The sequence below is a fragment of the Vulpes vulpes genome, chromosome 13 (assembly GCF_048418805.1).
Source record: "Vulpes vulpes isolate BD-2025 chromosome 13, VulVul3, whole genome shotgun sequence".
In the NCBI taxonomy this organism is placed as follows: Eukaryota; Metazoa; Chordata; class Mammalia; order Carnivora; family Canidae; genus Vulpes; species Vulpes vulpes.
The window spans coordinates 150,156,072-150,182,825 of NC_132792.1; the positions used below are offsets into that span (position 1 = coordinate 150,156,072).

Sequence of the window (26,754 nt, forward strand, 5' to 3'; positions counted from 1 at the left end):
CCATGGAAAAAATAACTGATAAGCTGGGCTTCACTAAAACTAAAAACTTCTGCTCTGTGAATGACAATGTAAAGAGAAAAAGAAGACAAGCCAGACTGGGAGAAAATATTTATAAACAACACATCTGATAAAGGATTGCTATCCAAAATATACAAAGAACTTTAACACTCAGCAAAAACACAAACAACAACAACAAAACCCAAAGAAAAATTGGGCAAAGGACTTGAACAGATACCTCACCAAAGTAGATATGTAGATGGCAACTAAGTATATGGAAAGATACTAAATATCATATGCATTAGGGATTTGCACATTGAAACAACAATGAAACGTCACTAATACCTATTGGAGGGATCACAATACGAAACACTGACAGCACCAAATGCTGGTGAGGATGTTGATAAACAGGAACTCTCATTCACTGCAGGTAAGAATGGCCACTTTGAAGACAGTTTATTTTTTTTTTAAGATTTTATTTATTTATTCATGAGAGAGAGAGAGAGGCAGAGACACAGGCAGAGGGAGAAACAGGCTCCATGCAGGGAGCCAGACGTGGGACTCGATCCCGAATCTCCAGGATCACACCCTGGGCTGAAGGCAGCGCCAAACCGCTGGGCCACCGGGGCTGCCCAGTTTGATAGTTTCTTAAAACTAAACACATTCTCACCCTGAAATCCAGAAGTCATTCTCCTTGGTATTTACTGAAAGGATTTGTAAACTTATATACACATGAAACACTACACATGGATATTTATAAAAACTTTATTCATAATTATCCTAACTTGGAAGCAACCAAAATGTCCTTCAGCAGGTGAATCAATAAACTGTGGTACATCTAGACAATTATGAATATCATTTAGCTCTATAAAGAAATGAACTATATAGACATGGAGAAAACTTAAATGCATATTACTGAGTGAAAACATAAACAATAAAACAGCAATTACAATTCATGTCTCAGTGTGTTTTAGAGGTAATGGAAAAATAAGTGAGCACTTTCAAGCATATAATCAAAGAGTAAGCTGATATGTCATTGTAAAATGTGTGATGCAAAGAATTAAGTTTTCTCCACTAGCCTCAAACTAACATCAATAGCATGGGTGCAGCCATTTATGTCATATGATACATCATATAGATTACCTGTATTTACCACAGGATAGAAGTCATGATCCAGAGTTACTAAAAGTGAAAATGGGTGGTTGTGGCAGGGTGGAGGGGGGCGGGGAAGTGGAACAGGATCTGGCTAGCTCAGTTAGTAGAGCATACAACTCTTGATCTCAGGTTCATGACTTCAAGCCCCATGTGGAGCATAGAGCTTACTTCAAAAAAAAAAATCAAAGAAATGAGGAGTAGAGGTAGAGAATTGTATAAGTTAAACATAAAGATATGCTGTGGTTTTGAATGTAATAGCAGTGTGTTTAATATATGACCTGAACTACCTAGGCAATGGACAGATAAGCTCTTTCATAAACCCACAATCAGAAAATTCAGAAGAGTAAATGTGTAACATTAGAGAGGGAAACAAACCATGAGAGACTCCTAACTCTGGGAAACAAACGAAGGGTTGTGGAAGGGGATGTGGGTGGGGGGATGAGGTGACCAGCAATGAGGAGGGCACTTGAAGGGACAAGCACTGGGTGTTATACTATATGTTGGCAAATTGCATTTAAATTAAAAAAAAAAAGAAAATTCAGAAGAGTAAACAACCTGAGTCCTTGTCCAACCACTTCAGGTTCTGAGGCCTCATGGAACAGAAAGTGGTTGCTCAAATTTTTCTCAAAGTAGTCAAGTATTTTTCAAAGTGAGGTCTATCTTGCCAATAAGAAGCAAATGGATATCATGTGTCTCCTCTAGAGGAGATATCCTGAAAAGGACACATTACTTATGAAGGATTCTAGCCAAAAATACATAACCCAAATCTAATCACTAGAAAACATCAGCCAAACCCACAATAAGGGATGTTCCATAAAATAATTGGCTTGTGTTCTTTAAAAAAAAAAAAGTCAATGTCATAAAGTAAAGTTAGGCTCAGGTACTGTTCCATATTGAAGGAGACAAAAGAGATGTCACACTAAATGCAGTATGCATGCAGTCCCTGGATTAGATCCTGTATGGGGACAAAAAGTTGTGATAAAAGGCATATTGAGGCAAATGATAAAATTGGAATATGGATTATATATTAGATAAAAGTATCTTATCAATGTTGTTTCCTGATTTTGATAACTGATTGGTGATTATGTAGAGAGAATATTCTTCCTTTAGGAAATGCACACTGAAGTTTTAAGGAGTAAAGAGGTATGATGTGCAACCTATTCTCAAGTGATTTAGAAAAAAATTATAAAGATAAATAGAGAAAAGAAAGTGATATAGTAAATGTAGCAAAATAAAAATTGATGAATCTTATTAAAGCATATGAGTTCTTTGTGCTATTTTTGCAACTTTTCTGTAAATTTGAAATTATATCAAAACGAAGGGTAATTTTAGTTTTTATTTATTTTTTAAAGATTTTATTTATTTGAGAGAGAGAGCACAAGCAGGGAGAGGGGCAGAGTGAGAGGGAGATGCAGACTCCCCACTGAGCAAGGAGACCCAGGATCAGGACCTGAGCCAAAGGCAGGCAACTGAGTCACCCAGATGCCCCCAAAATAAAAGGTATTTTAAAAAGTGCCCATGGATCACCTGTATCAGAATTCCGGAGTATAGTTGCTAAAGATGCAGACTCATGGGTCCTGCCACTGACTACTGAAGCAGATAATCTGGGGGTAGAGTCTGGGAATTTTCATTAAAGAAAATTATTCTTGGTGATTACTATGCATACTAAAGCCTAAATACCACTGGAGTGGACTTAAAAATAATTTTCTTAGCCTCATCAGTCAAATGTCTTGAAGAAGAATACTCCTCTTCCTCCTCCTAAGAGTTCAAGTGTATCATGTGCTTGTCATATGGTAAAGACTGTGCATATTTTCCATTCTCGCAATCATTTCTATGAATTGCTGTGTTCTTTTCACAGATGGTGTAAAAGGTTAGAAAGCTTAAATAAATTGCCAATGTCTCATGCTGTTTTTAAGAGATGGAACCAGGATTTGAATCTATGGACAAACTGATTTTAGGGCCAGCCACACTCTTGCCATCATGCCCTTGAGCCCAGCTGGGAAAACACATGTTCAGATTACAGGCTTCAGCGATCATAAAACTGACATGTTGTTTGTCTCTTAAAAAGTCAGTCCTTAATTGCATATTAAGGAAGGAAGCAGTGATGCAGCTAGAGCAATGAGCATTATGATAAGGCATGGAATTTCCCCTGCCAGTTCTGCATCCCCGTGACAGAGCCTGGGCTCTGTGATTAAAATAAGGCCACAGCCTATTTGTTCTTCTAGATCACTACTATGACTTTCTCATACATTTTGTAGATTCTCTGCAGTCTGCAGGTACCAGGCCAGGTAAGGTCTGGATATACCTTCACCAAAGATAGATCCATTCTCAGCATCTCCTTATTGAGATGAATGTCATAATGGTTTTAAATTAGGAAAGGAATTATCCTCAATGAAACCAAAGAAATGCCTTGATTAAAAAGAAGTAGACATTTCCCAAAGAAACTCCTCAGCTGGTCCTGCCTCCTCTGGTCCAGGGCACTGTCACCCTTCTGAGGCTCAGTCCTCTACAGAGAAAACACCCAGCCTGCAGAAGAAAGCTTGGAGAAGTGGCTGGAAACCTCACTGAACCTTCAACAACAAGCCTGTAATAGCATTGCTAATATGGACAGAGCCAGACTAAAAACCAGTCTGCCAACTCCAGAGGCTGAAGACGTCTTTCCACTAAATCATGCTGCCTTCTGAATGAAAAAGATAAATACTGACGGTTTTTGCAGTCATGATCTCATGTATTTTTGTAGATTGATAAGGGCAGCCCTTGTGGTAAAAAAACAAAAAATAAAAAAACAACCAAAACTGTGTTTTTCAGCTGTGTTAGTTGAAATGCAACACATAAAAAATTAGTAGTGGATTTTGTTGTTGAGTGACTCATCCTTTCTAACTAGAAAAATGAAAAAGTTTCAGGGATATTTTGAAGGGATTGAAGAACCATCCCCAGCTTCATCCTATGACTATGCAGTTGTCGTCCTTAAGAATCTTCGGTGGCAGGTGACATGATCTTACGTACTGAAAATCCTAAGGAATCCACAGAAAGAAACTAGCACAGCTAACCAATGAGTTCATCGAGGTCACAAGAAACAAGATTAATATACAAAAAACATTTCCTATACACTTACAATAAAAAATCTGAAAATGAAATTAGGAAACCAGTTCTATTTACAATAGCATCAAGAAGAATGAAATACTTAGGAATACATTTAATAAAAGAAGTATAAAACCTATATTCTGAAAACTACAAAATATTGTTGAAAGAAATGAAAGAAGATCTAAACAACAAAAAAGACTTCATATGGATACTCCCTGGGACTCTATGAAATGCAACATAATACTTATCTAAATCCCAGTTGTTGTTTTTTTGTTTTTGTTTTTGTTTTGTTTTGTTTTGTTTTGCAGAAATCAGCAAGCTGATCCTAAAATTCATATGGAACTATTCAAGGGTTCCAAAATAACCAAAACAATCTTGAAATAGAAGAATGAAGATGAAAGATTCACACTTCTCAATTTTGAAAATTACTACAAAGCCACAGTAATTAAGACAATATGGTATTAGCATAAGTAGAGACAGGTTTGTAGAGGTGCCAAGAGACCGACAAGACCTTCTGCTGGGACTGAGGGGAGAGAAGGCAGATCAGAAGTTTCAGGTGAGGAGGGTATTGCATTGGAAATGAAATGGACAGGATGGCTGCTGACCAGAGATACACAAAAGAAGAATTTCCAAGGGTGTCACTCTTCTGTCTGGCTGTGTGATTTTTTTTCCCCCACTGAGCCCAATACTTTCAAGATGAGTTGGACAAAAAAAGGAATTCAGGGCAGGTGTAATAAAAAGACTACAGGAAGGTCAAGTTGAAGGTACTTGTGAGAGTACTTGTGAGAGAAATGAGGTGAGAGATGCCCAGTGAGAGACAGCACAGGAGACAATGGAAGAATGGGGTGTTCCAAGTTGGCAGAGATGGACAGAGTGGAAGGACAGGTGGTCATGATACAGAGGCCAGAACAATGGAGCTTAAGATGTCATAATTGAAGCAGTTCTGGGCAGTGACAAGGCCCAAGGAGAGCCTGAGAATGGGTTGCTGGTGGGTGAGTGCTACAGAATCCCTAAATTTGCACCTTTGGAGCTGCTAGATATTGGGGCAGCCTTTTAGCTTTTCTGACTGAGCAGTTATCGTCGGGGATGGAGGCAGAATTTATTGCTACCTTTAAAAGAGAGAGAGAGACACATGCCTACCTCTGTCACACATGCAGTTGGCTTCCAAATCATCTAAACTCATCCTGGTCACCTTTGGAAGATTTTCAGAAATATTTCACTAACCTTATTTTTAGTGCTTTTGTAATGAAATGAGTTTAAGCTAAAATTGCTAAATATCACAGAGTAAAATAATTGGGCTCCTATAGGGTATAATTTAACAATATTAAGATATGCTAATTATTACTTTGCAAAGAAAACATTTATGTACTTTACAGATATAAAAAAGAAGTTCCTGCAGGTTTATTAGAGACTTTATATTAAATATAAATGGGAGAAAGACAGCAGAGCTGTGTGTAAATTTTCATTCTACAACATCAAGCTTTTATCGTCATTGTTTGCTTCGTCCACAATCCTAATCTCTAAAGCTATCAATTCTTTCTCATAGTGCAAAAAGGAAAGCAGCGGCGGCGAAGTTTTATATACATATTGTCCGCTCTTGCTACTAAAAAGATGGGACATCTTGCAAAGAATGTTAAAATGATCACAAAACTACAATGACAATCTGAAGTAAATAATACTTTGCTTAGCCAGCTTTAGTTTAGAAATATGAATTGAGAGAAAATGGGAAGGGGATAAGAATTTAAAAAAAAATATGAATGAAGAAATGAGACAGAAATAAATGATTGTTTGGAAATACCACGAGAAGTACAGTTCCACACTAATAAAAGCTAGATAAGAAGTTGGTGGTGAGTATGAGAACACTTTTTAGTAGAAGGAAAATATTTTAGAGCAATTCAGGTGCAAGAGTTCCTGGCTCCATTTATAGCAAGTCTATGTGGGGTGAGGTGTGGTTGGTAGGCTATAAAGAAGATTGTTTTCCTTGTGGAACACATTAATTGGAAGGGATTTAAATGGCCTTTGCATAAGACAGCAAGTTAAAGAGCCATAATTTGCTCTTTATAGCCTTTGATTCTTGTAACAAAGGCCCAGACCAGGTAGTTTATACTTTGACTCGGATGATATCCTCTGGGTTCACCCTAGTGTTGCGGTGCTTAGCACAATATCGTTTGGCTAGTCCTACGTGGGATTCGAAGTCCAGATTTCACGTTTACACTGGAGTTCATCCATGTGGTCTTGGAAATAGCATTTCCAACCTCCCACTAAGTCCTGCCAACTTTACCTCCTAAATTTCTCTCAAACGATCCTCTTCTCAACTCCACTGCCACCACTCTAGACCAAGCTACTACCCTCTCTCGCCTGGATCCCCTAAAAATCTGACTGGTGTTTCAGTTCCAGTTCTATCTTCCCATACTTAGATTTCCACGTAGTAGCCAGTGTGTGAGCCCTTAGAAAAAATGAGATCCTGTATCTTACTAAGGTGACACCCCCAGACTGCTTTCCTTTGGTCTCTCTAATATGATAAAGATGTCATTTTATGTCTTGCCTAAAGTCTCTTTACTGTACTTTGGACTTTTCTGTCATGCACAGTCAAACCGGATTCTAATGAACGATATAGGTACTTGAAAGTCAAGGACGCAAGGGTTTATGTATCAGGTGCCATCCTGGTGTCTCCTCTTACAAACCCTATGACCCTGATAGATTAGTTAGCTAATCTTTCTAAGCCTTTCACCTCTCACATGTGAAATGGAAATAACATTCCTGAAGGGTAATTGTGAGGAGCAAATTAGATTAACTATATAAAGTATCTAGCACAGTGCACAGTACACTCTCAATAAATGTACTCTTTTTAAATTATATTTGGGGGCATTTCAATAGGCCAATATGGGACACAGAGAGAGCTGTGGATATTCAGAAATTATCCACATCTAGAAGATTAGCATGGCAGTAGTGGACCTCATGGTTTGGAAGGTGAATTGACTAGAAACAGGGACATGCTTCAAAAATCTCAACTCTAGCTGACGGCAATTGCAGTGGAAGGGAAGCCACCAGTTATTGGGCACATTTCTGTCCCAGGCACCTTCTTGGAGTTAGAGCCACAATGATAAAGAAAAATACACGTGATTCTTACAGAGTTTACAGCCTGGTATGAGAATCAGACATTTAACTACTTATGACCAGTTATATGACAAACTGTCATAAAGGGAAGGGTCAGAATGTTCAGAGACATTGCGCCTGGGCGGGGGTGGGGGGGCGGGCGGAGAGGCTAATGTAATGAAGTAGGATTAAACTGATATACAAAGATGGACATGATTTGACCAAGTGAAGGGCAGCAGAAAGTTCCTTCCCTGCAGGGAAATGAAAGGCAAAACCCCTGAGGTGGAAAGGCATACAATGGGTTCTCATAAATAAGATAAAGCCAGTGTACCTGGAATGTGAGCCCAAGGGGGAGCCTTGTGTAGGATCAGCTAGAGAGGGAGGCAAGAGGGCAGTTCTATAGGGCCTCATAAGCCATTATAAAGGGTTTTAGTCCAAGGATGGACATTCTTCCAAAAAGGTACCTACTCTATTCCAATGTTTCTTAAATGTGCCTAACCATTAGAATCATCTAGAGTTCTTTCTAATTCCGGATTTTAGTTACATAAAATCTGGAAAGAAAAAACTGGTGTTTGAATGTCATTTAATTCAATGTAACATGGACTTACTGAAACTTTACTAATGCCTCATATAATAATTTAAACTATATAATTATTATAACTTGAATGGCACCACATTTTTCAAGTCTCATACTTGAAGAGGCAGCATTTTAGCATCACTCCTTTGCCCATAGCTTTGTTTAATTCATAGTACTTAAAACAGGAACTTGTGTCTACAAGACTATACAATAGGAAACCAAAGGATGAGATATTCTTTATTGACAGTTCCCATTTCACAGGTAATACCTCAAGGGAATGTGTTTTTCTTTAAGGTTTATTATTCATGAGAGACACACACACAGAGGCAGAGACATAGGCAGAGAGAGAGAAGCAGGCTCCCTGTGGGGAACCCGACCCAGAACTCAATCCCAGGACCCCAGGACCATGACCTGAGCCAAAGGCAGACACTCAACCACCAAGCCACCCAGAGAATGTCCCAAGAATGTTTTTAACTTTGCATCTTCCCATAGAAATAATATTCTGGAAGAGAGGGGTAGAGAGACAGGGCCTGCCAGCCTTTGGGGTGACAGGGAGTGGAACCCCAACTCCAGGGCTTTTTGGTGGCTGTATTGGGAAGGAGAAGCTGGTCTAGGATCCCCTGGCCAGACTCTAAGTTTCTCAACGCTGTGTGGTTGCCAACAGCTGATTCCAGACACTTTTTAAAATTATTTTTTATTTTTTCTAGAGGAATTAGTCAAACAATTCATGAACAGAGAAAAGTTTTTCTACTCATACAATTTTATTTGTTTTCACCAGGGTAAGTATACTCTTAAATCACCACCATCCCCCTACCCGCCTCCTCTCTGGTGACCATCAGTTTGTTCTCTATATTTAAGAGTCTGTTTCTTGACAATCATGCCAAAAGACTGAAAAACATTTTAAATGAAGTCTTAGCAATATTATTTCTTCTGCTTTGATTTGGATGATAATGATGATGTCATCATTCAAGGTATCCTATTTCTCAACTAAAAAGAAAAGAAACGATTTAATTTGAATAAATTAAACATTGAATTAAAAAATGCATTTCCCAGGCGCCTGGCTGGTTCAGTCAGTGGAGCATGCGGCTCTTGATCTTAGAGTTGTGGATTCGAGCCCCACGTTGGGTGTAGAGATTACTTAAAAACAAAATCTTTTAAAATCTTTGTTTCCTACCATAGATAAGGCAGTAAACTAGAAACTGGGAAAATAATGAGAAAGGCAGGTGATGTGGAACGCCTAATCTCAGCAGAGAACCTGAAATATAAAACATCCAGGCTTATGGCAAGGTAGTGAGCATTGAGGCAGAAGCATCCATATGGAGGAAGAGGCAATGAATTCTGAAGTGCTGAGAGATTCTTTGATATCTAAGCTGGGCCCCAAGGGATGAATATAATCAAATAGACACAGAGAAGGGAAAGCATAAACAAAGAATGCATGAACTTGTATGTGTGAGGTTATCCTGCGCATCCTTTCAAGAGGGTGAGTACCTTAGTGTGACTAGTATAATAGAGTGTGGGGGGCACAAGACAGGGGAGGGGTGAGGAGGGAGTGCTAGGAGGTGAGACCAGAAAAAAGTAGCATCCTCTGAAACTTACTGTCTCAGTGGAGAAGAGCTTTTCCACCAGTGTCTCTTAGAGCCTGAGAACTTCGAAATCAAGTCTCAGCCCCTCCACTTGCTAGCTGAGCAACCTTGGGCAGATTGTCTAAACTCTCCATCTGTAAAATAGGCCTAACAATCTTCTTTGTGATGACTGAATGAGTTAATGCATGTAAACCATTGAGAACAGGGCCCGGAACATCGAAAGTGATTAATACATGTCAGCGATCATTACTGTTTTAACATAATGACCAATAATGTCATTATTTTGGTTCTGTTAGGAAAATACAATTTAAAATCTGAATTTGTCTTTTTTTTTTTTTTAGATTTATTTATTTATTTGAGAGAGAGGAATGCGTATGTGGGGGAGGGACAGAGGGAGCAGGAGAGAGAGAATCTCAAGCAGATTCTCTGTAGAGCAGAGCCCAGGGTGGGGCTTTATCTCAGGACCCCAAGATTATGACCTGAGCCCAAATCAAGAGTAAGATGCCTAACCGACTGAGCCACCCAGGCGCCTCTGAATTTGTCTTATTTATAGATGTACTACATTGACTTCATAGGTTTCATCAGGGGAGGAAGTTGCTGAAATGGGCTTCTCCAAAATATCTTACAAGAATACTCAAATACTACAGGCCCTGAGAATCTCTACTACAGAGGTATTAAGGTTCATCGGATTTTAGGAAGTCCTTTATAAAGTGTTCATTCTTTAGGAAGAGGGAACACATAGCCTTAAGCAGCTCAGCATGGATTAGTTTACCACACTGGGCAGGAAAGACAGGGCTGAACCAAGGAAAATGCAACATTTGCCAGGTAAGAAGGTTCCAGCTTAGAGGGTTGTCTGGTGAGAGAGTAAGGGGTTTTAGGTGGGGTCTTAAGTGCCCTTTGCAAACTAGGGTTCATTTTAGTACTCAGAGGAGGGGAAAGGGAAATTAGCTGAAAAAGACGGGCACCGAGGAGAAGAATTATTTACTTCACCATATTGTTTAGGGCAATGTTGCTAAGAAAAAGTAGCTGAAATGGTTTAAATGAAGCTATAGTCAAGTTTTGATGATTTGACTCAACTTGTCTAAAAGATATTAAGGCTATAAGCCCTCATATGTTTTAGATCAAATGATTACTGATACTAAATAAAAGAAAAAAATGTTATATATACATATTTCCCTATTTGAAGTTAAAGCTGACTGGTAGTCAGAATTTGACTCTCTTGGGGAGCTCATTTCTGATTTGCAACTGTTTCTAGTGATGGGCAGGCAGGGAGGAAGCTGTGCCAAGTCATCGCACACTTACAGCACTGCCGAGGGGCTTTCCCCCTAGACAGGAACTAGTTCACTGGAGCTCTGGTGCAGAGAGAGGCCCAGGTAGGTGAAATGTTTCTGTAATTGCCTCGAGGAAAAAGAGAGGGCCCAGGGGGATTCATCTGCCCAAGGGATCCCCTTCCCGGTTATAATCTAATTTGTTACGTGTTTGTGGACCAGATGGGTGGAATTAAATCTTCTAAGGTGTTGTGGTTAGATGGCTTTTAAAATGTCTGGAAACTCCTGGAAATGTGAGAAGTCATCTTTCTCTTTGAAAAGACCATCTTCTTGTGGTTCAGATGTGGGCTTTTGAAACTGAAACTATTAACACGCCTGTGGCTATAGGGTGGAGTCTGTTCTCCCTTTTCCCCTATTGGGGTGCACATGAAGGCTCTCAAATTCTTGACTAATGCTTGCGTTTTGATAAGCAGAGCTCTCAGATAGCAGGAAGCTATTGAAGAAGGTCCTTGCTTTCTTCAGATCCCTCTAGAAAAACTGGTTTTCTCAAACTCATTACAGTCATTCAAAGCATCTATACATGAGTCTGCTTGTGCTGTCTTGGAAATAAGCTACAACAACAACAACAACAAAAATCTCAGGAGGGTACGTAAGTGGGTCGAAAGGTGGCAGGGCAGAAAAAGTTTATATAGATATAGGTTTTATATCTAAGATGAACTCTGAAATACTATAAATTAAGCATCATCTGAAATTGTTCCCTGAAGTCAGCTCAAATGTAGATTCTTATCCATTGTAGGTACTGAATTACCTGTTGTTTTTTTAAAAATTTATTTATTTATTATTTGAGAGAGCAAGTGAGCAGGGAGAGGGGCAGGGGAAGAGACTCTCCAGTAGCTTCCCCACAGAGTGTGGAGCCCGTTGCAGGGCTCGATCTCTTGACCCCATGACCATGATCTGAGCAGAAATCCAGAGTCAGCCGCTCAACTGACCGAGCCACCCAGGCGCCCCAATATTGAATTGTCTTGAAACTGGATGTGCCGCAATGGTCAAGAAATTTAAAAAAGATAAGCCCCTTCATTCACCCTGGGCAACAAGATAAAACAAAACAGAAGACCAGGGCCTATCTGCACTTGGAATATGGTGTATTGCTTAACTTGCTTGACTTCAAGAAAAGTCTGAGACAGGAGCCAGTCAAGAGAACAGCTGAAATAATCAAAATTGGGGCTTCCACATCCCTTCCACAAAGAGCTACTTAAATCACAGAATTCTGCAGTGTAAACAGAAGGATGATGCTATGGCTGCACCGTGTCCACCGAAAGCACATATAGCGAAGCCCTCACCCCCAGCACCTCCGAATGTGACTGCATTTGGAGAGAGGGCCTTTAGAGAGGTGATGAAGTTAAAATGGGAGTCCTGAGGGTGAGCTCTAATCCAACGTGACTAGTGTTCTTATAAGGGATACAGATATACAGGAAGAGACAGATGTCAGACGTGTGTGCACCCATGGCATCTGCCATGGTAGGACACCGGGAGTAGGCAACCAGCTACACGCTAGAGAGAGAGGGGCCTCAGGAGAAGACAACCCTGTCGACCACTTAGAGCCTCCAGAGAGAGTGTGGCCTCCAGAGAGAGTGTGGCCCTGCCGACACCTTGCTCTCAAACTTCCGGCCTCCAGAATTGTGAAACAGTAAATTTCTGTTTTTTAAGCCACCCAGTCTGTGGTACATTGTTATAGCAGCCAAAGCTGACTAATACAGATGAGAACACATATGATCAAGTAATTTAAAATTAGGAAGGGTCTGGGAAAGATAATGTGATTATCTCAGGATACCTCTAGGTCAGGTTTTCTTAAAGTCTGTATACTACTTGCATCAGAATTACCTATGATATTTTCTAAAAAGCAGGCTGGCTCCCAGGCCCCTTTGGGAGTACTGAAGTGTTTTGGTATGAGGCCCAAGAATCATCTTTTCAATAGACATCCTGAGTGGTGTTTTGCAGGCTAATGTCTGAGACCCACTGTGAAAGGTCCTGCTCAACCTCTGGCCCTTTTTTGGGCCTGGCTGGTACTAATTACCTCTCAGCAAGTGCTGGTGTATCTGGTGCTCTGGTGGATGCTCCCTAATCCAGGAACCAGGTATAAATCCCATTGTATGTTCTAAGTGTCAGCCAGTGTTTACCAACATGTGGGAAATAGAATCCAGGTGCCTTACCTGTCTTACTTGCTCAAAAATCTAATGATATATAAAGAAGAACTCAACACCAAGAAAACAAACAATCCAATTAAAAAATGGGCAGGGGACATAAATAGGTACTTTTCCAAAAAAAGACATACAGATGGCCAACAGATACATGAAAAGATGCTCAACACCTGAATAAGCAGGGAAAGGCAAATCAAAACAACAATGAGATATCACCCCACACCTGTCAGAATGTCTAAAATATAAGAAATAAGTGTTGGCGAGGATGTGGAGAAAAAGGGACCCTCATGTATTGTTGATAGGAATGCAAGCTGGTACAGCCACTGTGGAAAACAGTTCCTCAAAAAACTAAAAATAGAACTACCATATGATCCAGTAATTCCACTACTGGTATTTACCCAAAGAAAACAAAGACACTAATTCAAAAAGATATGTGCATGCCCATGTTTATTGCAGCATTGTTTATAATAGCCAAGATATGGAAACAACCTAAGTGTCCATCCACAGATGAATGGATAAAGAGGATGTGAGGGATATATATATATATATAAATATATTATTCAGCCATAAAAGAATAAAATCTTACCATTTACAACAACATGGATGGATCTGGAGGGTATAATGTTAAGTGAAACACATCAGAGAAAGAAAAATACAATATGATTTCACTCATATGTGGAATTTAGGAAACAAACCAAAGGAACAACAACAAAAAAGATATAAACCAGGAAACAGACTCTTAACTATAGAGAACAAATTGGTGGTTCCTGAGGGGAGGTGGGTGGGAGGATGGATGAAATAGGGGAAGGGGATTAAGAACACATTTATTGTGATGAGTAATGTACAGAATTGTTGAATCATTATATTGTGCATCTGTAACTAATGTAATGCTTTCTGTTAACTATACTTGAATTTAAAAAAAGAGAATATGATGGCATATTTTGAACAATATAGTGCATATCCCATTTGCCTCATGAGATTTACTTAAAGATGCTACTAGCATGGTATCTAAATTCTCAGAGAAAATACAGAGGACTAGAAAGGGCATATCTAACTTTTCTACTGCTAGTTACGGGAATGGAAAGTTGTAAGTGGGCCTGCGCCTTTCTACGCCCTACACAGTTAAAATATATTAGCAAAGGAGATAAATAACATCTATAAATAAAGACAAATGGAAAGGAATCTAATCAATTGTTTCAGCCAGAGCCGGGGCCGAAACATCGCCAGAGGGAATGGGAATAGAAAGTCTTCTTTCTTAGGGCATAAAGGTGAATTCTCTTTCTTCCACCTGTGGACCAAGGAGAGAAATAAAGAGAGAGAAAGAGAAATAGTTGAGAGTCCACAGCAAACACGGTAACAAGTATCTTCAAAATAGGCAGGATAGGTGGCATTCTGATTGAGACGTTGTTAGTTCACTAGGAACATGTAAAAACTGCTCCCGACCCCTATTTAAAAATTTAATTAAGGGATATAAGATTTTAAGGTTTTTTTTTTTTTTTTTTAAGAAGTGAAATTTAGGTAGGCCGCTTGAGAATGTTCAGGTGGCCAGGTCACTGGGTTACTGGTCCCTGCTCCTTCCTGCGGCCCAGCATCTGAAACAGAATGCAACCCCCATGCAACCCCCTGCTCCCGGAGTGCCCGGGGCTGCCCAGGGAGGGGTACCTGGGGCCACCAGGCTTTGAGCACCCAAGAGCAGGCCCTGCCTAAGGGTTTTCCTTCCTTGATGAACTACATTTCAGTGTCTCTGTGTAGACCACCCCATTCCCATTGGATTCGTTTTTTTTTTTTTTTTTTTTGGGGTGTTTTGTTTTTTTCCTTTAGGGGGAATGGGGGTGGGGACACGGATGGGGAATTGGAGTTGTCCCTAATGTGCTGGGTGCTCTCCAGAAACCAGAATTCTGGCACTTAAAATGAATTGATCTTAAACTCTCGACCCGAAAGCCCTGGGGAGGTGGAGAAGCCGCGAGCAACCGGGCCTCGTTGGGAAGGGAAAGAGCACCCCAGGCCCTCCCCGAGACCGCTTCCCAGCCGGGGGCCCAAGCGGTCGGCCGCAGGCGGGGGCGCCCTAACAATGCGAGCCGGCGGGGCGGGGGGCGCTGAGAGGGGCTCCCGCCCGGCCCGCGGCGCCCCCCGCCTGGAGCGGGGCCCGCTGCCCTTCCCCAGGCCCGGCCGGGCCGCCGGCTCCCCGGGCCCCGGGCTCGGCGAGGTCCCGCCGGCCTAGGGCCCGGCTGCCCCAAGGGCCCGCCCCGCGGACGCGCGGGGTCGGGGCCGCGGCGGCGGCGGCGGCGGCGGCGGCGGCCGCGGAGCCTTCATTAGAGGGCGCTCTGGGGGCGGCCCCGCCGCCGCGTCTGCTCCCGCCGCGTCCTCCCGCCGCCGCGCCGCGCCAGCCCGGCGAACGCCGCCCGGCCCGGGGAGCGAGGGTGGGCGCCGCAGCCGCAGCCGCAGCCGCAGCCGCAGCCGCAGCCGCAGCGGGAGCGGGCGCGGGCCCGGGCCCCGCCGCCGCCTCCTTCCGCCGGCCCCGCCGCCGGCCATGCATTCTTCCGGCGCCTCCGGCTCCCGCAGCCCGGGCCGGGGCCCGGCCAGCCTGAGGTAACCGCGGCTCGGCGGGCGCGGGGCTGCGGCGGCGCGGGGCCCGGAGCGGCGCGGAGGGGGCGGGGACCGGCTGTCGTCGTCGTCGTCGTCGTCGTGCGGCCCGGGGCGGCGGCGGCGGCGGCGGCGGCATGAGGGACGAGGGCGCGGTAGGCCCCGAGGAGGAGGCGGGGGCGCGGGGCATCCGCCCGCCTCCCCGGACCCGCCCCGGTGACAGGTCCGGCCTCTGAGTCCCCACCGTCCCTCTGTCCGCAGGCAGCCGCGAGGGGAGTAGGGCGCCCGCGCGCCTCGGCCGCCGCCGCCGCCGCCGCCGCCGCCGCGTCCATGCCCGCGACCCCTCGGCCGGGGACACCCGCCGCCGCCCGCCGTCCGCGCCCGCTGAGGTGAGCCGGGCGCCCCCGCCGCGCCCCCTCCCCGAGCGCTCGCCCGCCCCCCCTGCCCGGGGACCCCATTGCGGCTCCTCGCGGCCCCGGCGCCCTCCCTCCCCTCCCCTCCCCTCCCCCGGCCCCGCCGTCCTTCCTCTTTCGCCGTTAGCCCCCACTTTCTTCCTCTTACCTTTCGGCCCTCTTGTCTAGGCCCCTCTCCTTTTTTTTTTTTTTTTAAAAAGGGGGTGGCGGCGGCGGTGAACACCCCCCCCGCGTCGAGCCCTGTTAGCGTAACTCCGGCCGCTCAGCGAGGGACCCGCGTGGGGCACGGCGGCCTGAGGCAGGGGGAGGCGGCGCGGGGCCCGGTTCCCGCGGCGGCTGGGGCGTCCGAAGCCAGCGGGCCGGCTCGTCTCCCCCGGGGTCGGCGCAGCAGGACTGCGGAGAGGCGCGGCTCGTCGGGGAGCCGGAGTAGGAGTATCAGCGGCTGAAGATTATGACATCCCCGGTGCCGCGGCGAGCGGCTCCCTTGACCTTGCGCGGCTCCTCCCCCCTCGCCGCCGGGCCCCCTCGGGAGTCTCCCCGGGTCGCGCTCCCCGAGGTACAGGCTACACCAGCGAAGCGCAGCCCCTCGGGCTCCCTTGCGTGGTGTGTGTGTCTGTGTGTGTGGGGGTGTGGGTGGGGGTGTACGCTGGAGGCGTTTTCGGTGTTGGGGACTGTTCGGAGGTGTGGATCCCTTTTTAAGTGAATTTTCCTCTCGCCTCAGAAAGACAGGACGGCCGCCCGTGTGAGCATGGCTGTGACTTTGGAAGAAGCGCCGTGGCTGGGCTGGATCGTGGTGAAAGCCCTGGTGAGGTTTGCCTTCATGGTCGCCAACAACCTGGTGGCTATTTCATCCTACGTCTGCTATGTGATCGTACTCCAGCCCCTGCGACTGCTGGACAGTAAGCGGTTCTGGTATATTGAAGGAATCATGTATAAATGGCTTTTAGGAATGGTGGCTTCTTGGGGATGGTATGCTGGATACACAGGTAAGAAGAGTGTGAGCCCTTGTGTTTAACGCGCGTGAAACCATTTGGAATTGTTATGCTTAAGTCAGGAGCCATGATTAAATGTATGTCACACTTTAGGGGTTGAAGATGCTTTGGTGCTTTGGCTCTGAACACAAAACGAAAATTAGATAGAAAACAGTTCTATTGAGTTTTGGTGTTTTTGCCCCCCCCCTCCCCCCGCACCCCCACCCCCAAATCCCGATTTAGGAAGGATGATAGTTTGAGATGTATAATTTCATAGTGATATATGATGAATTTCTTAAATCATTATGTTTTGAATGTGCTTGGCATTTATCAGAACCCGTCTGCCAAAACTCACCCAGAGAGGAATAGGAGTGGGTTACACACAAGACTTTGAGGGCTTATAAAATGAAATAACGTATCTAGCTCATAAATGCGTTAGGAATTTAGAAGAAGAACTGAGCCTTATTTGTGCTAAGGTAGTTTAGTTCCGTAAGTTTCTTCATTTAATGTAGTATTGGACTGTGTTAATGTTTTGAGCCAAGCAAAACATGGCTTTCTTTTTCTGTTACGTATGTTTCTTTTGTTTACCAGAATCTATATTTTAATCTCATGAATCTGTGTTAGACTAATAAATATAAGAGTTAAGTTTTATCTGTCTTAAACCTGATTTATTTTCTGAGTGTCTCTAAGTAGATTTATACTTCTACCATTAAATTGCATTTTGGGGAGCAGGAATAATGATATTCTGAAGCGGACTTTTAAAGAACTAAATAAGAAGTAGTGTTTATTTTTTATTTTCTGTTCATAAGCCTTATGTTCTTTGAGAACTTGGGCCTCTGCTGTGAAAATTCTTGAAAATTCTGTGTTGCTTATTACATTTATTTGGCTTTTCTTTCCCCTAAGAATTAGGATGATGAAAAAAAAAAAGCATTGAGGTTTCTAGCACTTGTCTTAGACATTGAGGCTTTTATCACAGAATTGTATAATTGATAGCTTCCTTAAGAGATCATGCCGCAGATGCTGCAGTCAGTGGAGTCTGGAGTTCATAGCTTGGAAGAGTGAGGAGGGCACGAGGGTACTCTCAGGGTCAAACAGCATGGCAGTTCCCCATTTTAAATTCTCTGTCTCCTTCTTTCCTGCCCAGGCTGCATCTGCAGATTTTATCCATGCACACAAGAGAAAAGGACTGACAACACATAGCTTTTATGGAGTCTGACAGACTCTTGCTAGGTCAGAGTGCTCTTGGTTGCCCCAGATGAAGCATTTTTTTCCTTCTTGCAAAGCTATTTATTATTCTGCAAGACCTAGAGCTCCCAGAATAGTGTATGTTTTGCATCCTTGTCTGGGTCTCATTGAGATCCTGATGCTCTTTGGATACAGTAGGTGAACTTCTAGTCCTTTTTTAGGACCTTGTGGTGGTAGTAGTAGTGGTAGAGAGAAAAAAAAAATGAAGTTCTCATCTCTGATGCTGAATTCTTACCTGAGTTATGCTGCTGTCTTAGAATTGCTTTGCCCTGTATAGTTTAAGCATCACCAAATATGGTATGTGGTACTAGTGACTTTGCTCTGCATGTGATATGCTTCTTTGCTGGTTTTTAATGAACTCACGGTATTTTTAGATAAAGTTCGAGAAGTTCATTCTTACTTAAACACGATGAAATTAGTGAAACGTTTGTGTGTGGTTTCTTTGCGAATACGTGCTAGCATGATGGGCAGCTGAAAAACATTTGGTATTGACCTTGAGATCACACTGAGTGCAGTGGTGCTGCTTGAAGTGAAAGTTATCCTTTGGCCACGGCATGGCCGCAGCGCATTTCTGAGTATATTTTCTTGCGTTGTCTTTCTCTTGTTGACTATGGAACTGCAGAGTTTCTTTTGCCACCTGCTTGGAAAGTGGTCTTGGCGTGATCCACGTATTTTAGCCTTTCTGAAGCATCTGTTCTCTTCAGGCTACTGCATTCTGACCATTTAAGTAGAGACTATTTTCATGTTTATGTTTTAAATGGTTTTCCTATAGGTGAAATACTTTGAGAGGGTCTGGTCATGGTCTGATGATAAGGGAATGCAGTCAAGAGGTCAAACAAGTGTAGGAATGACTTTCGGGGAAAGCCACAGCTGGGTTAAAGAAGCACCACAAGCAGGGACTGATGAGCAGTTGTACCCACCAGTCTAGATTATTTTAGCCTTTGTCTGGATTACATATTCCATTTCTTCCCTTTGTATCAAGAGGAAGGTGGATTTCAGATTTTTCCTTCCCTTGTGCTAAAGTTTCACAGATGGAAGGTTGAACGTTGCCAAAGGAATTCTGCTCAGCAGATTTGGGATGTTCATGCTTTGGAATAAAAATTGCCAAACTTTGTTGAAACGCACTTCTGAGGAAAACTTAAATATTAATTAATTAAATGTTAATTGGGAAGCTGAAAATTGAATACTGGTATTAAATGTCATTTTTTCAAATTGTGACATTTAGTCTAAGACAAGTCAGTCAGCCAGCTCTGCTGCTCATGTTGACTATCTAACCGACACAAACCCACATGGTAGGTCCTTAGCCGAATGGGGCTATTTAAATTTAAACTGATTAAAGTGAAATAAAATTTAAATACACTTTCTCAGTCACACCAATCACCTTTCCAGTGCTCGGTACTAGGTGGCTAGGGGCTACTGTAGTGGAAAGCACACAGAACGCTTGCATCTTACCACAGAAAGTTCTCTTGGACAGATCTGATAAGTAGTATGCCTTTCTCCTTTTTCTTAGGAAAATGCATTTTACCTTTATAAAAAGGATCTCTTTCTTTCTTTTTTTTTTTTTTTAAAGATTCATTTATTTATTCATGACAGACAGAGAGAGAGAGGAGAGAGAGAGAGGCAGAGACACAGGCAGAAAGAGAAGCAAGCCCCATGCAGGGAGCCTGACGTGGGACTGGATCGCGGGTCTTCATGATCACACCCCGGGCTGAAGGCAGCGCTAAACCTCTGAGCCACCAGGGCTGCCCAGGATAGGTTTCTGAACATAATTTTAAACTTTTTTGTGTGTGTGTGTGAAGACAGGAAGATTTATTAAAGTTTTATAAAACTATCTTTTAATTTGAGATAGTTGTCACAAAAATGAGTCCTTAAAACTCAGACTCGTTTCTTGGATGGCGAATGGTGAGGCTAGTCAGCGACTACCAAGAACTTGAATGAACATTCTTTACTTAGTTTGTGTTTTCAGAGCTGGAGTACTGCCTGTGACACAGAACACAGTGAAAGGGCTTTTCTGGTCTTTCTGCCTGTTTGTGACTTTCCAGGGGAACACATTTCTTGAAAGAACTCTGGGGACATTGGGATTTTCATCCCCAACTTGCTACTAGGTAGTGATGATTGTTGCTACCATGTTTCCTTTCATGGAAAGTGCTGTATAAACATCTTATGTTGAGGAAAAATTTGTATACCGCCTTTGCCCTGATATTTCAAGAGCAAACCAAATGATCCATTTCTGCTGTTTTCTTCAGATCTGGGATAAATTATTACACTTCCCTCCCCTCAATTTAAGTGAAGACTGACAAATTCAGAGAGGGTTTTTTTTTTTTTAATAAAATGTGTTTTAAAATAGTTTATTTTAATTTTCATTCGCGTATCTTAATAAATTCATTGTTCCCCATCCAAAAACATGCAATTAAAGTCTCTTACACAAAATAATTAAAAAGCTCTTTACAGATAGAGATATGGTCTTTATAACTCTAGAGCCTAGTTTGTTACCTGAAGCTCACAGAGTGCCCCTTAAATATTCTTGAATGGTTCCTTTTTTCTTTCTTGGTCCCAGCTGAGGTGCGTTGGCTGCTTACCTTCCTGAAACATCTGATAGTCAGGGCATTGCAGTCCACGAAACACAAACCCTGAACTGGATCAAGTTTTTTTTACACACATACACATTAGATATATTTCCTACAATGTCATATTTGTTAGTTTAACACACCTTTATTGAGCTTCTGTTATGTGTGGGAACAGGTATCCTGGAGGGACTGAGATGCGCAAAACATAGTGGCTGACTTTAAGGAGTTCACAGAAGCCTTGGTGCGGAAGATAGCACACTGACAATGAAAACGTCCTGGTATAATGCTCTAATGGAGATGTACCATGGAATGAAAGAGGTGGGAGCCTCTCACATCAGTGGTAGGTGGTAGCAGAGAGGGAACAGGGAATTTAGGGCCTGAGCAGCTTTAAATGCCTTTTTTTTTTTTCCATTAGGGAAATATTTTCTCTGTGGGTCTAACTGGATAATCTGTAATTATAATGGATTTAAGAGACTTAATATGTCGGTTTAAAATCTGTATCTTTGTGATGGTAATATTAACTAACATTCATTGACATATAAGTGAAGCAGGGTCCTCAGTATTTCAGGCACTAAAGGCTTACAACAGTCTTAACCAGGCTGGTGTAATAGTAATACCTTCCTTTCGTTATTGTGATATTTAGATAGGTTTGTGTTTTAGTCGTGTTAGTTGCTTTATATGATGTTCTTAGTTCTCTGTTGATAGTAACTGTTAGTTTTCTTCAAGGAACAAAGCTAAAATTGTATTTAAATCTTCTCTCTTCCCCTTTTCCTTCTCCATTACCCAATCTCAGTCAATACTCAATAATGTTTATTCACGATAGTGTTTGCATTTGTAATATTATATATGCTTGTACTTCTAGTACTTGATTTGTGAGCTTTAAGACAATCCATTGACTCCCAGCTATTATATCAAAGTAGTCAGTAAGCTTATTATATTTCCGGCTCACTCTCAATTTTTTATTTGCATTTATATGTTGTCAAGGCCTGTAATATTTATGTTCTATTTATCACCTTATCTCCTTCTGTGTTAGTCCTAATTCTTCAGTTAAAAATATATATAATGCTCACCCAGGCACTTTTACAGTTTTTTCCCAGTCATTCTTTGGTTGGCTGAAGGTCATTCTCTAGTAGTTTCTCAATAAGGAATCATGGGAATGATATGGCAATATTATTCTTACAAACAATATTATTCTTACAAAAAGTTTTAGAACTTCCTATCTTGTTGCTTTACATTTGAAGGATAGCTTAGCAGGTAATAAAATCCTTGGCTCACCTTTTCCTTGAGTAATATAGGCATATACAAATGTCTTCTGACATTAAATGTTGCTGTGGAGATGTCTGAAGCCAGCTTGGGTTTTTTCCCCCCATTATTAATGATTGGGTCTTTTTTGCTTATCTGCTCAAAGGATTCTTTCTCTCTAATATTTAGTAATTTTACTAGGATATGCTGACATAAGATAGCCTGGCACATGTATGCCTTTTATTATGTAGCTTTAAATCTATTTTAATTTCAGGGAAGTTTTCTTTAATTATATCGTTAAATATTTATTTTGTTTGCTTGTTTTGGTTTTCTTCTTTGGCAACCCTAATTTTATGTTTCTTGGATCTCCTTTTGTGTATTTTTTTTTAATCTGTTGGTTTCTCGTTAATCATTTTAAACACTTTTTCATGTGTTAGTTTCTGTCTTTAATGTCTCTTACTGTGTCTTCTGCAGTGTCTCTTCTCTTTGTTCTCATTTCAGTTTCTTCGTGATTTCTGTGATGGTTCTGTGATTCTTCTGTTTCTTTCTTGAGTAATACCAGTTCATGCTGTCACTATTCCTCTTGTTTAGATATTTCTTCCTTGAGTTTTTATATTTATGCTTTGTGGTTGTCTTCATAGTGGTAGTGACTTTACTGATTTTCTTAAATTCATGCAATAATATTTCGTTATAATTTTTACCTTATCTATTGTGATATTTTTCTAGTGAGCATTCTTTGACAGCTGGTACATTATGCTGCTCATTTATACTATTTTTCTTGTGATATCTCTAAGTGAATACTGTACCAGCTACCTTTTTATTCCTTGTACTTTGATGAATTGGATTTTTCTCAGTTAGCTATTTGTAGGAGGTGTGGGTAGGAGGACCAGGGTAGAATCCAGATGTCTGCCTCAGAGAATGTCTTTTTTTTACATAGGACACCTGAGTGTGCTTCTCTGTGTTGCCTGCAACAGCTCCTCTGCTTCTCCAGACCAGACTGAGTCTAAGTGGCTTTTTGCCACCACTTTTGGACTTCCCACTCCTTCCTTTGCAGCTGTGACTGGAGGGACACATGCCAGTGTAAATCCCTTTTCTTAAAGAAGTGCATTTTTACTGTTGTTTTTGGAGACCTACCACTACTGGGCAGTCCTCATCACGTGCCACATTCTGTCTCTGCTCTCCACTCCCATCATAGATGCTTTATGATATCAGCCTTATTTGATCTTAGTCCTGATCTCATGCATTTTGGAGTTTTTGTAAAAATTTTTGTTTTTCTTCCAGGTTTGCTAAAAAAAAGGGGGGGGTGGAATTTTGTAATGATTTTTTTTCCTCTTTCTCCTTGTTGCTATGTGTGTTTTTCAGGAAGACTCATGTCTATAACTTTACCATGTTCATATCAGAAAGTATAATATAAGATTTTTATTCAACTATTTATTTATAATTCAGATAGCTCTATCACCATCCTATTATACTACTTGTTGATTATTATAAACTGGAGACCAGTTTTACCACCTAATTCATTTTCTTTTTTCTTTCTTTCTTTCTTTTTTTTTTTTTGGTAATCTCTACACTTAGTATGTGGCTCAAACTCACAACCCTGAGATAAAGAGTTGCAGGCCCTCTGACTGAGCCAGCCAGGTGCTCCCGTAATTAATTTTCTTTTTGTTTTTTAAGATTTTATTTATTTGAGAGAGAGTGAGTGAGTGAGTGAGAGAGCATGCACAAGCCAGAGAGGGAGAAGCAGACTCCTCACTGAGCAGGGAACCTGACACAGAGCTCAATTCCAGGACCATGACCTGAGTCAAAGGTAGGCGCTTAACCGACTGAGCCACCCAGGCACCCTGCTAATTAATTTTCTTTAAGGTCTGTTCAAAAGCAAAAAATAGCCTCCCCAATTTTTTTTTTTCCTCCTAGTGGTTCCCAAACGGTTTTGATTCTTGGATGACTTATCAATAAAGTTAAGACATCCACTCGGTTTCCACTTGGCTACACTAAAAAAAGAGTCACCAAGATGAGTGAAGGAAGTGAATTACTTTTAGTACTTCAGTAAGGAATGTGAATGAAGTGTAATCTTATTACTGGTCTGGTCTGTGGATCATCTTGAAAGCTTTAGGGATAACCAATGCCGCCTAAACTTCGATAAATACATTTATAGTATATTACATATACTAAATATATTAAGCATATGTAATATGTAATACATATTAATTATATATAAAGTATATTATATATTAAATATGTATAGTATATTTATAGTTTGTTATAAACTAATTTCAGGAGTTTCTTTTCAGAGTTTGCACACTAGTGGCCATATTTAGCAGCTGATGTGCTTTCTTTGGCTTTTGCACTATTTCAACTTTTTTTTTTGATTAGTTGCCAACATTTCAAAATTAGGGAGATTTCACAAAACATAAAAAATAAAGCCAAGACTTCCATGAGATATTAGAATTTTGGCTGTGCCAGGCCCTTATTCCTGTCTGGCAGCAGTTTTTCTGGAGCTAAGTGATGGCCACCTCCTTCAGATGGAGCCTGTGGTCTCTAGTTCACCCAAGATATCCCACTGCTTCCCTGTCTTACTCTGGGCCTGCTTTGCTCATTTATAATACCTGCTTAGGGGATCCCTGGGTGGCGCAGCGGTTTGGCACCTGCCTTTGGCCCAGGGCGCGATCCTGGAGACCCGGGATCTAATCCCATGTTGGGCTCCTGGTGCATGGAGCCTGCTTCTCCCTCTGCCTGTGTCTCTGCCTCTCTCTCTCTCTCTCTCTCTCTCTATGTGACTATCATTAAAAAAAAAAAAAAATTATAATACCTGCTTAGACCCCAGAGGTATAGGTGATGTTTATTTTTAAAAGCTCAAATAATAATTACTAGTCTGTTTCTGTTAGGCATATGATAGTTTTGCATTTATATGCCTTACCAGTGCCTATAAGCTCATGAGTTCTACTACTAAAAACCGAAAGTTTATTAGAGACCTCAGCTATGGATTTCATGTAGCAAAGGCATGTAATGGGAACTGAAAAATTAAGTGCCATTAGTAAGAATGTGGTCACAAGGTTTTTCAGATTTCATGTACTATATTACTAACCTAGTGAAGTGTTTCCTACTGTTGTACACTCATTAATTAGTAGATTAGTTCATTTCTTCTGATTATAATCCTGTAAAATCTAGATTGTTTTTTAAAAATATTTATTTATTTACTTTAGAGAGACTGAGTGGGGAAAGGGGCAGAGGGAGAGACTTTTCAAGCAGACTCCCTGCTGAGCATGAAGCCTAATGCAGGGCTCATTCTCATGACCCATGAGATCGTGACCTGAACTGAAACCAAGAGTTGGCCATTCAATTGACTGAGCCACCTAAGTGCCCTATAAAACATGGATTATTAAAATTAATTACTTCTCTTTGCTTTTCACATTTTGAAATATGAAAAACAAAGCAAGCCCAGTTGATTTATCTATAGTATAAAACTAATATTATGAAAAGCATGTATAAATTTTAGTTGTGAGGTTATACTTTTTCTTATCGTTTAATAGGTCTGATGCAGTTTGGTGGTATAACACCTTTCCCATACTTTTTGTTTTGAAGATTTTATTTATTTATTTGAGAGAGAGAGAGCATGAGTAGGAGAGGACAGGCAGACAGAGAGGGTGAAGTAGACTCCCGATGAGCAGGGAGCCTGACGTGGAGCTTGATCCCAGGACCTTGGGATCATGACCTGAGCTGAAGATAGAGCCTTAACCGACTGAGCCATCCAGGCGCCCCTCAAACGTTTTTTCTACTCATTAAACCTTAAGAAACATTTTGAATCATGTACATAAGATACATTTTGCATATGCTATTAATTTGAAGCTTGCATTATTTGGCACTTTAAGAGAAAAAAATCTGTAAATTTAAAAACATCAAGATGTTTCTGAATCATCAGAAGACTAAACTATGATCAGTATAGATTTAGTGTTAAGAATATATAATATATATTTAAATTGAGGTATAATTCACATACCATAAAATTCACTATATTAAAATGTACAATTCAGTGGTTTTTAGTATGGTCACAAGATTGTACAGCCATCACCACTGACTAATTCCAGAATATTTCATCACCCTCAAGAGAAACCCAAGCCCATTAACAGTCACTCCCCATTTCCTCCTCCCTTCAACCTCTGGCAACCGTTAATTTATGTTCCGTGTCTATGGATTTGCCTATTCTGGATGTTTCATATAAATGGAATCGTATAATATGTGGTCTTTCACTTAGCATAATGTTTTCAAGGTTCACCCATATTGTGACATGTGTCAGTACTTCATTCCTTTATAATACTCCATTGCATGGATAGACCACATTTTGTTTATACATTCATCAGTTGATGAACATTTGGGCTGTTTCCACATTTTAGCTATTGTGAATAATGCTATGAACATTCATGTGCAAGTTTTTGTGTGAACATATGTTTTCAATTCTCTAGGACCTAAGAGTCAAATTGCTGGGTCATATGATAATTCTATGTTTAACTTTTTGAGGAACTGCCAAATTGTTTTCCATAGCAGCTGTCCCATTGTACATTCCCACCAGCAATGTAGAAGAGTTCCAGTATCTTTGCATTTTCACTAAGACTTACTATTTTCCAGCCTTTTGTTATTCTTTTAATTTGGCCATCCTAGTGGATATGAAGCGGTAGCTCATTATAGTTTAGATTTGCATTTCTCTAATGACTAATGAATGAGAGATATTGAGCATTTTTTATTTGTTCATTAGCCATTTGTATATATTTGGAGGAATG

The 26,754-nt window shown here is 41.5% G+C and overlaps 1 protein-coding gene across 14 annotated transcripts in view; it reads left to right on the forward strand.

Annotated features, from left to right (window-relative positions):
• Positions 1-26,754, forward strand: part of LPGAT1 (lysophosphatidylglycerol acyltransferase 1) — a 111,063-nt gene that overhangs the window by 16,472 nt on the left and 67,837 nt on the right. For 2 of the 14 annotated variants that reach the window (XM_072733324.1, XM_025982331.2), the window contains exon 2: positions 16,676-16,940. In XM_072733324.1, coding sequence (XP_072589425.1) covers positions 16,703-16,940 — 238 coding nt within the window. In that variant the 5' untranslated portion in view covers positions 16,676-16,702. Of the gene's footprint in view, positions 1-15,395; positions 15,548-15,733; positions 15,931-16,249; positions 16,558-16,675; positions 16,941-26,754 lie in introns of those variants that run through there. The other 12 variants (XM_072733329.1, XM_072733325.1, XM_072733331.1 and 9 more) reach the window with 12 other exon arrangements.